We start from the raw sequence: 16,769 nt of genomic DNA, 5'->3' as shown, positions 1-16,769 counted from the left end.
ATAATATTTTTTTTACTGAACTAAGCATAATAGTTATAATATGTTTGTAGCCAATTATTTAGCATATAGACGTAAAATATAAAAATATTGCTTGAAATATAAACACGTGCCAAATGGTTTGTGACAGACTTTTAAACACGTTGTTAATGTTCATTAATAAAATCACACTTCAATCGTTTAAATTAGTTATGGACATTTGATTTGAGATTTAATTAAAAAAAAAATAAGTTCATTTGATTTCGTTAGACATACAAGTCATATTTTTTGTTTTTATTTTGTTTCTCTTAAAATTAAATTGTTTAATTAACCTCCCTACAGCATTTATTTTTATATGTTTTTATTAAATAATTATTCTATTTATAATAATATATGACTATTTATAAAAAAAATATCTTCTTAATCGTTATGTAACGACTTCTAATTGATTATGATTTTACCCATGGATATAATTTATTTTATTATTAAAAAAAATTACCTGCAATAAATAATAACTATTTCCATATATTCTATAAGTATAACACTAAAAAATTTAATAAAATGTTCTACTTTATAATTATTATTGGTATAAGAAAATTATTTGTTATTATTATAAAAAAAAAAAAAAAACTTATTGTCATTTTTGTTCAACAATGTCATCCTTCATATAAATATCTAACTTTCACACTTAAAATAACTAATACATACATTTTTTTTATTCCTAAATCATTTTTTTAAAATTATTCAAAATAGTATTATTTAAATTAAAAATGCAGATATTTTCACTAGCATTTTATGATGATGTTTGACCCAATTAGACCGTTTTAAGATGAAAACAATAACTATTAATAATTAGGTCTAATACTACACAATGAAATTTGGTGTTTATTTTGAATAAACCATCATCAATTAATTACAAAAAATGTTGAAATATTGAAAAATCATCAATTAATTTTCTAACGTTACCAATTTGATGGATTTTCAATTACTCATTATGATTTTTAATAGATAGGGATTACTTATTTTATTTATTTATTTTTTTACTTTAGAGACCATTTAAGAGAAAAGTAATAATAATACTTCAGTGATTAATTTGCACACAAGCATGCATGACAGCATCAAACTTCAGCAATGCTTCAAGAATGAGAAGTTCAGGATCAAATGAATGTCAAAATCATTAGCTTGTTAAACAAAAATTAAACCAAGGTTCTGCACATAAGAAACAAACACAGCAAAACCCTAAACAAAAACAAATTTGCTCAGTGCAAAAGCTATTTGAAAACCCCCCAAAGAAAATACATATTATACACTTCAAGTGTAAACAATAATTTCTCTTTATGTTGAATAACAAATCAATGTTAAAATCCAGTTTTCCCCACCATCACTTTTTCAAGCCTCAGCCAAGGGCTCAAGAAAAAGCCCTCAGCCAAGGCCTTCCATGGAGAGAGATACAAGAACAAGTTCTGTTGAATGTTGAGAACAAAAATTCAGAGCAAAGGGATCCAAAGAGTACGGTTACTTAATTTTTTAATCTATGATAGTTACTTTCACTCTCTGAACTGCTATATAAGTGAGATGCTAATCTGCTGTCACTGCTACGTACTTCTTCCTTTAAAAATCAACTTAATCATAGGAGCTTCATGCAGAGAGAGAGAGAGACAAGGAAGGAATGACATACATGCGAAGCTGATACGCAGTGTTTTTTCTCAACTGTATCAGAACCCTCGTGTACACTGATGCAACCATCATAGATCTAACTTGTTAAAATTCTAGATCTAACTTTCTTTTTAAATGTGATCTGTCAGCACTGCAGAACCAAAGAAAAAAATAATTAAATAAATAGCAGTTACAAGTAAATTGAGAAGACAACAAATTTGACACACACTTTCATTATTCAACTCTGATAGAAAAAATGAAATTGCATTCAACTCTGTAATGCTTCTCATGAGATTCTTGATGAATTACGTATAAAATAAAGATATCAACATGATTTACCTGGTAATTGTAGGTCTATTTGGAGGTTTCAATCCAAAAAGAGAAAAATCTAGTGACATTGGAACTGGCTCATTTTTTCCTGTGTTATCACCAGCTGCCTGTCTGACACTAACACTGTCATCAAACTTGTCTCCTTGCAAGGAATTGCCTTCAGACCCATCACGCCCTGGCATTACTCTCCTAGACTTTCTTGGAGGTGACAAGACAGTAGGACCTTCGTTTGTAATTACATCTGAAGCCTTAGATTCCTTCTTAGGGGCAGGTCTTGGAAGTTTAACAGGATCTGTGGGCAGAGGTGCAGAAGAGAAGTACCTAAAATGGAAGAAGACAGATTAAAAATCAGGCAAAGAGAAAGAAACAAATTTTCTTAAAGAGAATGGTTATGGTACATACCTGTGCTCTAATGCCTGCTGCACTGAAATTCTGGCTTTTGGATCATAAGTAAACATCTTTGACAACAAATCTAAAGCATCGTCACTTGCCATTGGAAACAAAGAACGCAAAGGTGGAGAAAGAACATGTTGATATTCAACATAATCAGGTAGGTAGATCATATCCGGCCACTGGGAAGGAGATGGAGTTCCAAATGCTGCGAAAATTTTTCCTAATTGATCAATATCACTTGAACCCTACACCAAATGACAAAAACAAACTCATGAAATCACCAGAAGGAGGATACCTAACTACACAAAAACAATACACACTTTGAAATTAAAAAGCAAAACAGTGACATAAAAAATTGTCAGAACAGGAATAACATCAGCCTTTCATCATTTACCATAAAATAGTCTACTCTTATATAATAAATGGGAATGCACAGAAAGTGAGAGGTTTACTTTTTCCACACTCAAATAAACATTCTCAATACTCTTCTCTGATAGGGATGAGCATTTCACACACTACCTCTGCAATTAGCCAAAAATTTCTCGACCTTCTCAAACTACTCTTCTCTCTTTTTATCTTTATCTACATACTCGATCTTTTCAACCAATTATCCTTTCAATCTACTCTTTTATTTTCATCTCTAAATTAAATTTCATTGCTTTTTTATAAAAAAGAAAAAAGTAATAGTTAAATATAACCTTATATCACAATTTAAATTTTTTATCATAAATCCAAAATTTTAATTTATATTATTAAAATATTTATTTATCATGAATTTTAATTATCACATAATTCATATGCTTTAAAATATTATTTATTATGAATTTTAATTACAAAATTTATATAATAAAAAATAGTTATATATATATATGTATGAATTTTAATTGTCATATAATTTATATACTAAAAAATATTTATATATTATGAATTTTAATTATAATATAATTTATATATTAAAAAATATTTATTTCTTAAGAATTTTATTAGGCCTCAATAAAAAAAAGATATGTAATTGGGTCTTTAATTTTTCATTTTTTGTAATTGACTCTGTAGGACATAACACCGCCACAAAAATTTTATTTTCTAGCAATTTCAAGCCGTCATAATCCAACTCCAAGGACCCAATTAGAATTTTCTTTTTAGTTTAGACACAATTAAAAATTCCGAAATAGTTTAGGGATCTAGTGATTAATTTTTAACCTACAAAAAGTGAACATTTATCCTGTGCCTAATAGTTCATACATAATCACCATGAAAATATTGATTTACCTGCAGGAAGGGTCGACGAAGAAGAAGTTCAGCAAAAATACAGGCTGCAGCCCAAACATCTACCCCTGGACCATATTGCTTGGTACCAAATAATAGTTCAGGTGCTCTATACCACCTTGCAAACACCTATTCATGTATTTTGTGTCAAAAATGTGCATCAAGAGAAGTGCGAGGTACAAACACAAGGATGAAACATGTTAAGTTCAAAGGTACACAAAAGCTGACATCTAGAGGAGGCAATGAAGACATGGTATTCAAAAGAAACACTTTTGTTACAAAGAGGCTGATATGCAAGCTGCTACTTACTGATTCAACAAATTGTACTCCACTCTTCAGGAAAACATATTCACCAAAAATCTAGAACACTTCTACTTCCAAGTCATGTCCATGCTTTTTTACCCATAATTTTTTTTCTTTCCCTTGTTTTCTTTAAGTTTTGGGACAAAGCCAGGAAGTAATAATACAGATTTCATGGTAAACGCAGCTTGACTTGCATTGTGTGTTTTCATATAAATTCGAACTAAAGCATCATAGAAAACCAAAGGTGATTATAAAATATCTAGGGAATATTCTTTTCTAGTCATGCAAATTCTAACCATCCAAATTTAGGAAAGTTTGCTAGTCTTATTATTGAAGAATCTGAAGAAAGTGGAATAATTAACAGATGAGTTGAGTTTTATTTAAATTCACAATTTACTCAGAATGCTGATATTAATTAAAGAAACCAGTCCGTTTCCAAAGTCCTTCCTCAAATTGTAAGGATTAATCCCGCATACTTAAAGGATTCCCAAGACATTATGCATAAAGAAGCAAACCTGATGAGTGAACCTGCGGTCTGGGCTTCCAAATACCCGAGCTAAACCAAAATCTGCAAGTTTCAGATGTCCGTTAGATCCTATCAACAAGTTATTTGGCTTCATATCCCTGAAAATGCATAACAAAACCTCTGAGCTCAGAACTAAAAGCAAGTAATGACTTAGAATGACCATATAAGCAACATAATCTACCTATGTAACACCCATTTCTTGTGGCAAACAGCAAGGCCTTTAAGTGTCATCTGAAGGTAAGATTTTATATCACCGGGTGAAAGAACAATATTCCGATCCCGTATAACAGCTTCAAGGTCTGTCTCCATGAACGCAAACACAAGATGTAAATTCCCTTTATGGGGAAAGGCATCAATCAGCTCAATAATGTTTGGATCTTTGAGCTCCTTAAGCAGTTTAATTTCTCTGAGAGCCGTAAAATTCACCCCTTCTTTCTGCTTGCCAAGCCGGATCTTCTTAATTGCCACCGTCTGCCCTGTCTGTCCATGCAATGAATACATCTTTATAATCATAAGGACCACAAGATAATGATAACAATAACAGTACCATTGTAGTATCATCGTCATTATTAAATAAAAGGCCAATTCATGAAGACGTGTGCAGCCATAATTCCACAATACAATCAAATAGTATCCATTGCAACAAAAATCAAATAGCAGCCACAACCAACACAAAACAAAAAATTAACGGAAACTGGAATACCCCATTGCAAGTTACCACAAAAAAAGCATAGTTTTACCAAATCCATTTTTAAACAACTTTAAAATGCATACATTCCCTGAATATTATTAAAGACTTTTTTTTCCTCTTATTCAAAGATTCTATTAACCCAACCTTCAATATAAGACATTTCAACTTCTTTTCCAAGTTCCAAACTTTATTCAAACCCAATTCTCACAATCCATAACAAAATATCTTCGCTACAAATATACTCGTAATTTTGTCCATAACTGTTCTTTTACTTTGTTTTTCTTTCTTTTTTTTTACTTTAACGAACAGAACAGAGTTAAACACTAGAAAAAAGTTACCTGCGTATCGATGGCTTTGTAAACGACACCGTATGTACCTTCACCAAGGACCTCACGCTTGAGATACCTATCGGCTACTTTCTTGGACAGATCGAATTCCGACATTTTCCCCCCCAAAATTGGTGGCGAAGATGCAAAGAAACTATGAAACACAGCTGAAATTCAGTAACAAAATTGCGAATTCACAAGTGGGTCATCTAGAAACGGCTAGGGTTTCTGGTGGGGGAAATCGCAATCTACCAATTGCATTTGAAATTGAACTGGAAAATTGAGAATAAACAAATGGGTCACGCTGGAAAAGCCCCAACTGAAAGAGTGTTGATAGTTTTTTCACAGTGGGGTGTGTGAAGGTAGAGAGAGAGAGAGAGAAAGAAATAGTGAAGAACTGCGATAAAGAGAGAGAGAAAAAAGAGAGAGGGAGCGTTGGACAAGTGCAACGGCTACACTACTACTACACCCAATTTGCTGAATAAAATAAAATAATAATGTAATAAACGCGCTTCAATTGTTTTATTTATTTATTATTGATAATAAATACCTTTCGAGTTCCTCATATATTATATATTATAAACAATAATTGGAAGGTGTCTGATTTTATTTTATTTTTCTTTGGGATTCTTGATTAGATTTTCGTTTAACATTTAACTCTTTTCTTCGTAAAGTTAGGACCCACATGCGTAAGTTATTGATTTCCGAAAATTAATGGTTTGTTTTGCATTTTTTTATTAAAAAGTTATGCATCTTCTTTAAATAGTTGGTATGATAGTTTCTAGATTGTTTCTTTCAGCACATCTCTATATTCTTCTACCACTTTATACTCGTAAACTATCATATTATAATTCGGACACGCATTTGAAAAAAAACTTTCAGATTATGTAATCTAAAAACTAATCATACATATGAAAAAAAAGGCTTCCGAATTATGTAATCTGAAAGCTAATTACGAATATAAAAAAAAATTCTGGATTACGTAATCCAAAATATTATAGAGGGATATTTTTAAAAATACGATAATTTATGGAGGTGAGAGAATAACATATAAATGTGAAGGAATAACCAGTTAGGTTTCTAAGGGGTTCCAATAATGAGGGTTGTGTCTTATTATGCACTAATAATATGTAAGTGTTTACTTTAATGGTTTTTAGAGGAAAAATAGAGTTTTCTTTAAGATGAGTAATGGTAATAAATAGGTTTGATCTAAGATGTTAAGCTTATTGTGAGTCTTTGAGATTCGTTTAATGATTTTTCAAATTTTTATGTAAGGAGAAGATTTCAAGATGTTAGCATCTAATAATTGTATGTGCTACAATGTAAAAAGGTTTGTCGTGAGAGTATAAAAAATATTAAGAAATTTGTTTCACACGTATATATTTTATTATTGAGGGTATGTTAAATTTGCTTTTGATTTTGGTTAAAGAATGGAGTTGTTTTCAATTATCAATTATCCACGTTATAAATAACAACAATTATGATATGTTTAAGTCAACTTTTTGTTATTGGAAAATTACCATGATAAAGAAGGATAATTTAGATATATTATAAAAGCAAAATAAAGAGAAACAACGAAATCTCAAAATAAAGAGGGTGGAGGAAAAGAAATATAGAGAGTTGAGATTTTGTTTATGAAAGATAGTTTAATGGAAGAGTTAAAAGTATTGAAGATGAATATATATTCTCTATTAGTAGTATTTTTGGTTGTTGTTAGATGGACTCGGTGTTGTTATTATATTATGTTTGTCAAAAAATAACATAAATCCAATTTTTATGAGGTACACATTATGCAAAAGTTATAATAAAATATCATCCATGGAAATTGAGCCATAATTTGAAAATTGAGCATTTCATTACATGTGATCATTGTAAAGGAACATATTCTCCTATAAACGTATTTTGAGGACATTTTCTCACTCTACTACAATTAATTATAATGAAGATAAAATTTGAAAATCTTTCATTATTCAGGTTGCAACAAAAAATATCCATAAACATATTTATGTTTTCACTAGTGGAAAAATATCTTTTTACAATAAAATATAACATCGGTTAAGCTAAAATATAGTAAATTAAAAATTGATAACAACTTTTTTAATAATTATGTTAAAATTTATGTTTAATATTAAATTGTTATTGAATTGATATTATAAATGAGAGTATAATTTTATTATTAGATTGTGGCATAAATTATTTGGAAAGTGGAAACTTTTAATATTAGTTATATATTGAGTTTACTCATATTATTTGGTTTTATAAGTTGAAATATTTTTATGTAAATTTGAGCATATGTTTTTATTGATATTTGTTTTTTTTTTGTCTTAGTTTGATATTCTTATTCGTAATATGTTAATTGTATTGGAGTTAGATTCAGAGATGACCAATCCTATGCAAATTGTAATGTTTTATTTTAAAATACCTTATTTTAAATGTTGTGTTGTCAAATTTTGAGTTGTTTTGTGAACTATATTGCATTGAGTGAATTTTAGTTTCACATTTGACATTTGATATAAAGACTAATTACTAACTCCAATTTCATTATCTTCAAAAACAAAAGGAGATAGTAATCACAATAATTATAATAATTATATTGAATGATGAATTCTCCACTTTTGTATAGCTCAATAGTAAATATATTTTAATCACATTACGTGTATTTTATGAAATTTTGATTGATTGCATTAATCTTCGGGTACATTAAGGAAAAAGCTTTCTAAGATGTTTTAAAATTTTGTCGCGATAATGTATTTGGGAGGATGATAAATTTTATATTTTTCAAAACAAATATTTTAAATTAATTCAGAAACGTTAAATTCGTAATAAATATATATAGGATATTCTAAAATGATAAATCCAAAGTAACTCAAAAAATTTCAAATTATAGCTTTTGTGAGGTTTAAAATAAAATAAAAAACAATATTTTTCATTATACTGAAAGTTACGAGTTGGATCAAACAGTAACTAGTTGGGCCAACAGAGGGAAATTTCTTCCTACACCTCTACATTTTTCTTCCTACACCCCTACGTTCTTCAAAAATACCGAAATTATCCTTTACAGCTTTAGGTGTTTCCGAAATAGTAGTTCCATAAGCAAAGGGTATTTCTGTAATAGAAAATTCGAAAGAAAAAAAATCATTTCAGAACTACCGAAACACATTTTCTTTTATTTCCATATTGATAAATCCGGAATTCATAAAACATGTTCCAGAAAAAATGTTCCAAAATTATTTCAGAAAGAATAATTTGAAAGTCATTTTAAAGGGGGCAAAATAGTCTTATCTTAAAAGGATGGGGTGCAGGGAGAAATTTGTAGAGGTGCAGGTAGAAGTTGCCCCATTGGGCCAGACAAGTCCATGAATGTATATTAAAAGATAAAAAATAAAAAACTCCCACCGTGGGGCTCGAACCCACAACTACAAGGTTAAGAACTTTACACTCTACCAACTGAACTAGACGAACATCTTGTTATATAAAAAGAAACTTTCAATATCAATAATTTCTGTTCAATAATCCAACATCTTTTATAATTTTTTATTCTTAGATACTATTTCTCTTGGTTTTTTATTTATTTATTGTGGAAAAATAAAAAATGGTGGTGTTACATTATGAAGCTTCTGGAAGTAGCAGATATGGTTTTACTATAGTTGTTTTGATGAAAGAAAAAAAAAGGTTTCATTATGAGAAAGAAAATGAAACCTTATTGGCAGCTTTTCACTGCAAAACGTGCTGCTCTTTCCACTCTTTTCTCACCTCAAAATCTCTTACTACTTCTTATCATCATACAAAATAAACTTTCATCTTTTTACTACTTCTTATATTATACATAATTTATTCATTTTAATATTTTTTAAATTTTATTTATTTAAATAATTAACCTATCAAAATTGAATGGTTTTGGTAAACGATCCAAAACTTTCAATTTAATTCACCAACTAAGTAATTGTTCATCAACTATTTGAAAGAATATCAATTCAAATTAGTCTTTTGCACATGTTTTTAGAATATCCTAAACCTTGAACTTAATTCACCAAAACTAAGCAAATGTACATCAACTATTTGAAGTAACATAAGTTTAAATTATTTTTTTCACATGTTTTCGACTATTCTCATGGATTCTGAAATTGTTCATTTTTTAAAATTATTGAACTGGTCATCGAACCAATCAAACTTGTTTATTAGTCGGATTTTGTCGAATTTTGGTAATTATGGTACTTTTGAGATTATGGACCGAGTTTATTACTATGATGAAAAAATTATCGATCTTTGAAGTTTATTAGTCTCATTAGTTTATGTATGAGGTTGGAGACTCTAAGATCATGAACTCAACCCGTTAAGATGACAAAATGGTCTCAGTGTTGATTTAGAAAATTAACGAAGAATATCTCGTTTATTTATAGAGAAGAGAAAATAGCATTAATTACGGTTGGAAATTCCACATCGACTAGAGATTAGAACCTTTCATTGTATATAAGTGAGTGCAAACATCAACCTCATGAACCGGTTTTATGAGGTTGAGTTAGGCTTAAAGTCCACTTTGTAATATGGTATCTAGAGACCAATGTTTCTACTTAGACTAAATGAAAGAAATATGGCATTGTTAGAGTATAAGGTTTTAGGCTACTTCTCAGTTATTATTAATATTAATGTAAAATGTAGATTTTAACTTACAAATCTGATTACATTCTTTTGAAGACGTAGAAAAATGATGAACAACGTTCAGAAGGGTCAAAAACACACAAAAATATGCAGAAGGGTGAAAATTAAAGTTTCATATTTAACAGTTTTTTTTGGGGACTCGAGACACAGTTTTCCATAAATAAAAAAATTGAATCAATCATAATATATAAGAGCAGGTTGAATAGTGTATTAGATTGGACCCATCGAATCAATGGAAAATTTAATTAATTACCTACTTAGTAAACAATTCAATTGAATGGATATATAATTAATTATAGAATTTATTGATATTTCCAAACTTTTTTTATTAGTTTTTATTTACATTTATTTAAATTGATTAAAGTTATAGCTTTGTTTTAAAGTTATAGCTTTGATTAAATTTATTTAAAATTTGTTTTAAAATTTGGATGTCATGTTAGTTTATTTTATGAGAAAAATATTTGATAATATGTAGAAAAAATTAGAGTATTATACATTATAATGAAAAAAAAATTGTTAGATTTTAAATTTGATTAATATATATTTTTTGTTTGCGAATTAGATTGGAAAAAGAACTTTAGATTAATGTAGATAGAACACAAACACTCGTAGAATGACCCTTTGAATCAATGGAAAATTGAATTTACCCACACAGTAAACAATGCATTTAAATATAATTTATTGGAATTTTTTGCTGTTTTTCCAATTTTTTTATTAGTTTTTAGTGTTCATAAATTTTGAAAAAGATTTATATCTACTAGGCACATGCAACATTGATCCAATCAACTAATTAGAAATACATTTAATATAAATATAAGTGTTATTGATTAAAATATTTCATTGATCATCCTTTAACACCATAAACAGTTTTATGAATACTTTTAAAATTGAATCCATCAATAAACCAGTTCAGGGATTAACAGTTCAAATAAAATCAAATAAATGAGATCAAATCAATATTAATAAAACTATTTTTAATAATGTTTAATACTATAAATATATTTTTAAAATAGAATAAAATAAAATAAAATATAAAAATTTAAATAAACTTAACTAAATTAGACCGAGGATGATTTTAGAATATAATTTTAACATCTATCATTTTTAGTAAGGTTAGATTTTGAAATCATTTCTTTCAAATTTTGTTATTTTTGCTTTTAATAGATAAAAAATTGAGAGGATAATTTGTCAAACTCAAATAATGTTCTTACCCTAAACCCAAACTCAACTATGATATTTTCATTTATTTTTTTTTATATCATAACAAATTTTTGTGACACTTTTAACAGTTGTGTATCAGAACTAAAATATATATATATATAAAAAAAACTACTGATTTAGTTAGAATAATTTTACATTAACATACATAAGCAATAAAATAAAGTGTTGATGTTAAAATTATATAATATTTAGCTTTATCCTCACAGTAATAAATATTATTATCAAGGCTTGAAAAATATCTAGAATTACCCCTTAGAACCCTAAAAATAAAATTATGCAGAAGATAATTGATTTGCATGATTAGGATTTAGGAGGGAGGAGTAAGTAAGAGAAGAATAAAGGTTGCAACAACTGCTGGTGGAAACAATTAAGATATTGGCACTTCTGAGTTACTCATTCAATAAGAACCTTCAAATCATGTGAAAACTCTCACCATCCCTCTGCACTCACAATACCATGAATTAAATACACTTTACCTACTGATATTCACACACACTAATCCAAACATCACACAACAAAACAAAACAATCATTTGGGAAAAAAGGAACCACAAAATCCAAACTTAACAACACTAATTCTGTATTTGAGCCAACAAGTACACAATTAACTATGTGACTAAAACTTGTTAACTGGTATTTTAAAGTGTTTGTTTCTATCTAAATCATGTGCAAGGCAAATCCAAGTATGCTGTAAGACCACATAAAACCAAAACCTGAATCAAATGTAGTTGTTTCATCCATGATTTGTTCATGCTACAGCATTCCAAATCCAATCCCTTCTTGTGACTTTGCTCTGGTGAGTAGTAAGTACTTTAGATCTAAACGAGGTAGCATACTGCCAAACTTTCCACAGCCACACCACTTTCTTTTTCCTTTTTTTTATCTTTATATATTGTACACCAACCCCACCATCTTTTACCCTTTATCTTTCTTTGCCTTTCCCTTTGGTTCCTCCTACCCATAAAACCTATACTAACATCACATTTTCTTCTTTTTGGTAAGAGGAACAAGACAACTTTCTTCCATTCCATTCCTTTCCCCTCAGCTTAGGCATATACTCTTTCACTCTGGAATTAACACCATGTCATTGACACTTTTCCTCTTGTGCATCCTTTTCTTCCCTTGCTACCTGTGCCATACTGACTCAGCAGCAACAACCACCCTTAAGCCCGTTTTGCTAACCCCATCCAAGCCTTCAACGACAATCCCTGCATTCCCAGAAGAATCTGATGTTGCAGGTTGCCCTCTTACCCTCTCAGATGAGCTCTTTGATGGGATCAAGAGTGCATGTGGTGGTGCCAAAAGTGGTGGTGACATGGAGCTCCACCGCAGCAGGTGCTGCCCAGTGCTTGCAGCATGGTTGTATTCTGCATATTCTTCTACTGCACTAGGCATGTTGGGCCACAGGCATAGCAATGTTCATGGCCACTCTACATCAGTATATGACATGATGCCTTTGCTGCCAGATGACTCAGAAACCTGTGTGAATGAGCTAGGAAAGGCTTTGGAAGTTAGGGGAATTGAGCTTACCAAGCCTAATGATACCTGTGATGTGGTGTATTGCTTTTGTGGCATTAGGCTGCATCACTTGACATGCCCAGATGCATTTTCTGTTAGCCAAAATGGGGAGCTTGTGGGGGATGCAGGTGTCAGAAGGTTGGAGAAGAATTGCTTGAGTAGTAGCACTGATGTCAATGGCTTACCAGGTCTTGGAGGGTGCTCTAAGTGCTTAAATACCCTCTATTTGGTGAGTTTTCCCAGTTTATACATAAAAAAAAATCTCTTTTTTCTAGGGTATTCTTTTCATGTTTCGGTGTCATTTGCTTAGTTCATTGTGACTTGGAAGTTGATGGATCTTGTTGAAAGTTGAAGATCAAGATGGTGTTTTGGTTTCATTTTCATCTTCTTCACTCATGCTTGGTACTTAGTAAAGTTGTGTCATGCTTTTGTTTACCTGTGATGTTGGTTGCTTTCTAAGCCTTTTCACAGTTCTTCACGCGCCTTTGGAGTTTGTGTGGTTCACGAACATGGCTGGAGCCAATGGTGGATTAGTAGTATGCTTTGTAACTCAGCAACTATTTTTTTTTGTCACATGAGAATTTAGAGAAACCAGTATTAACTCTAATGTCTCAAAAATCAAGTTCTTAAATAAACTGATATAGCTGGGAAATATTAAGCAAATAAGTGCAATGTCACTATCTTGGTACTTCAAATTAAGTTGTAGTTTTGGATTATTGGTATTAAGAGGACCCTTTAGCTAACACCAGTCCTTTTAGATAATTCTCTTCTGGATCAAGTATGAAAATGACTCAGAGAAAATGGTCTTATGCAAAACTAGCTTTCTTGGTATGATGATTTATGACAGATAGTGTCATTTGTTAAATGCTTGAGACCCCATCCAATTTGACTGTTCTTATTATTAGCCTGCCCTGGTCATAAATGATGGTTTCTTAATATAGAATTTTAGTTTTGTTCTTTTTCTTTCTCTCATATATACCTACAGATCTTTTAATTCTCTGATTCTTCTTGAGTCATTCATCCTATTGTCTGTCATGATCACATTTTTTATTAAGCATCATACAGTTTTGAAAATTAGATACCAACATCATTTGTGGCTGTGTTTGGATTTGTTGTTCCTGTTTCTGATTTTCAGTTAGGAGTTTGCAGAATTTATGCCCCTTGTCCTTAAAATCCTTGAAATTGTTTCAGAATCTTAAATTGTCATTGAAGTCTCATGCTAGGGTCACATTTTTTGTTGCATTTAAAAATATTATTCAGGGTTGCTAACAAATTAATAATTGCACACTGCCACACTATTAAAAGCCTTGCATTAGGTAGTGCATTAGCCTTGATGTGCATCTGAGACCATTTTTGCTATGAGTGGATGTTACACCAACCAAGATGCTATTTAAGAAGCTTTGATGCACCAAACCCCTTTTGTGGAATCACTTATATGCAACCTCTTTTGATATTCTCATTGAAGTATTACTTCTACGCAGCTTAACAAGAAGTCTTCAAATTCAAGCAAAGCAGAAGACAGGACCACCAAGATCCACAACAAAGACTGTGAGCTTATGGGCTTGACATGGCTTCTGGCTAAAAATAGGACAGCTTATATGCACACAGTTTCTGGTGTTCTCAGAGCTCTGATGTTGAACACTGATGCCTCTTACCCTCATTCCTGCTCTCTAAACAGTGATGGAATGCCTCTTGCTGTGGACTCATCTGAAATCTCTAATCACTCTTCCTCAACCAACCTCCAACCACTCATCTCTCTTTCTTTGTTCTTGCTTTGTTTGCTACTACTACCTATGCATTTTACCATGATATGAGCAAAAAAAAGATCTCAAACATGACATTTTGTAGATTTGGATCTTTATGTTGTTGCTTAGGAATGTAGTTTTTATTGATTGCAGGGTGTGTATCAAGTGAGATAAGTGTTTATAAGAGAGGACAAGAGAAGTTAACTTCACCATACAACCATAAATGGATGGTACAAAGTCTTGTGTCTTTGACTTTGTTGATTGATCATATGATAATTGAAGAACTTTTCATCATAATCATCCATGTATGGTTGCATAATATCTAGATTTCTTTCCTTTACTCTTTTGAACAAACACTCCTCTCACTTGATAAGCATCTCTTAGTTGCAATAGGGTGAGGTGTTTGATATTTGCCAGGGTTTTGCTTTGGTGGACCACCATAATAGGAACTTGTGAAGTTGTTTTCAAGGGACAACATTTGGAAGTAGTGTTCAGTTATTAGGGTGGCATTTTTCATGAGACAGTTATATATGGTTTATGGAAAGTCAACTTCCTCATCAGAACACTCATGTTCTTTGTTGTCTACACTTGATGTGGTGATGTTTTTTGCTAGCTCAATTATTCCAAAAACAATGACTTGTCACAAGTTCAGCATGGAGAAATTATGAATCAGCCAATAGGGAAAATTTTGATAGTGATAAAGAAGACAAATAAACAAAAAGTTAAAAGCAACTTGTTTATACTTCTTCTCTAAAAGATGAAAAGAATAATGTTCTTAACATATAAGGATTTTTTTTACATCTACCCTTAAGAAAATTATCACAGGAAAATGTCATTCTTGAAGAAAAATCACTTAAATATGAAATAAAAATAAGAACAATTACCATGGCATTCTAATATGATTAAATTAAGGCAATTGCTTCTCCAATAACCTTAAATAGTCCATTGGGCCAAACATCAGAATTAAAAAAAAAATAAAGCGCCCACCGTGGGGCTCGAACCCACGACCACAAGGTTAAGAGCCTTGCGCTCTACCAACTGAGCTAGACGGGCTTTTTGTTTATATACAATAAGTTAAGATTACAATAAGTATTTTTATTTTTAAAATAAATATATATTTTTTTCCTTCCCTTTTACACCTTTTTCCACCATAAGAAAAGAACAAACTTTTTGTGAATAATTTTTTTTGGGAAAATGACATATTAGCAAATTGTAAGGATCAGTTTGGCAGTCACTTTTGACTCAACTCTTTGACTATTAAGCAGTAGCATAAAGTTGAAGCCATTCATTTTATTTTATTTTTTTTATCAAGAGGATATTTGCATGTATTTAACCTAATAATTCATTTTTTATAAGAGGGATAATTTGTTGTTTTACATCTTGAAAGTTTACTTAAAATTAATTTCCACTGGACTTTTATTTTAGGTATAAATGAATTTTTACTAAAATCATATGAGATTATTATAAAAATAATAAATCTCTTTTACCTATATTTAACATGATTACATATGATTTAATTAATCAAACTGAACAAGTAATGGAATTATTAAGTGTTGATAATCAACAAATAATTACTTTAAGCAAACTATTGTGCACATCAACTTTTAGAAATAAGTATTAGTTTTTATTGATACTTCTTTTACTTTGCTTTATAGATACACTAGACACTAAAATTAAAACTAAAAACTAGTTTTTGAAACTAAATAGCATTTTAAACTGAATTAAAAGTGTTAGGGGCTTTTAATACAAGAAAAAAAATCATATTGAATAATCATGATTTTGGACAATAGTTAATTTAAAATTATAACTTCTACAAATTACTAAAATCGGTTTAGTTAGTAGAAAACATTGTTCGAAAATACTTTGATTCCTAAGTTTTTGCATTCTTGAAGCTTAGAAGTTTCTATTGTATTTTGCAATATTTTGGAAGTTAGAAATTGGTTTTGAAAATTTCTTAGGGAAAATGGATGAAATAAAATTGAAGATGAGACGAATTTTTGTGTACTATATATTATTGTAGGTATGTATTTCTTATAAATGTTCGGATTATGAGACTGAAACAATTGGATTAATGTATTTATACTTTAATTATTGTATTTTTTTAACTTGAATTTGGTTTGGAGTAGTATTATTAAACAATTATAGCCATTTGGTGTAGGT

General features: G+C 30.1%; 2 protein-coding genes and 1 non-coding gene across 3 annotated transcripts; 1 reads left to right on the top strand and 2 right to left on the bottom strand.

Annotated features, from left to right (window-relative positions):
* Window positions 1-1,294: 1,294 nt before the first annotated feature.
* LOC137837961 (cyclin-dependent kinase D-3) lies at window positions 1,295-5,943 on the bottom strand. The gene is made up of 7 exons (XM_068647147.2): window positions 5,480-5,943; window positions 4,632-4,930; window positions 4,440-4,548; window positions 3,625-3,750; window positions 2,365-2,600; window positions 1,972-2,283; window positions 1,295-1,783 (listed from the first exon to the last, which is right to left on the bottom strand). The coding sequence occupies exons 1-7, from the start codon at window positions 5,582-5,584 to the stop codon at window positions 1,738-1,740; spliced, it is 1,233 nt and encodes a 410-aa protein (XP_068503248.2). The 5' UTR covers window positions 5,585-5,943; the 3' UTR covers window positions 1,295-1,737.
* Window positions 5,944-12,076: 6,133 nt separating this feature from the next.
* Window positions 12,077-15,172, top strand: LOC137837957 (putative GPI-anchored protein At4g28100). The gene is made up of 2 exons (XM_068647145.2): window positions 12,077-13,093; window positions 14,346-15,172. Exons 1-2 carry the CDS (start codon window positions 12,428-12,430, stop codon window positions 14,676-14,678), a joined length of 999 nt encoding a protein of 332 aa, XP_068503246.2. The 5' UTR covers window positions 12,077-12,427; the 3' UTR covers window positions 14,679-15,172.
* A 417-nt stretch (window positions 15,173-15,589) lies between these two features.
* Window positions 15,590-15,662, bottom strand: TRNAK-CUU (transfer RNA lysine (anticodon CUU)). The gene has a single exon. It is a non-coding gene; the product is annotated as a tRNA-Lys (tRNA).
* Between the last annotated feature and the right edge of the window lie 1,107 nt (window positions 15,663-16,769).

This window comes from Phaseolus vulgaris, chromosome 4 (assembly GCF_051622355.1).
Source record: "Phaseolus vulgaris cultivar YP4 chromosome 4, ASM5162235v1, whole genome shotgun sequence".
In the NCBI taxonomy this organism is placed as follows: Eukaryota; Viridiplantae; Streptophyta; class Magnoliopsida; order Fabales; family Fabaceae; genus Phaseolus; species Phaseolus vulgaris.
Note: the sequence above shows the minus strand (reverse complement) of the source record. Positions and strands in the feature narration are given on the sequence as shown.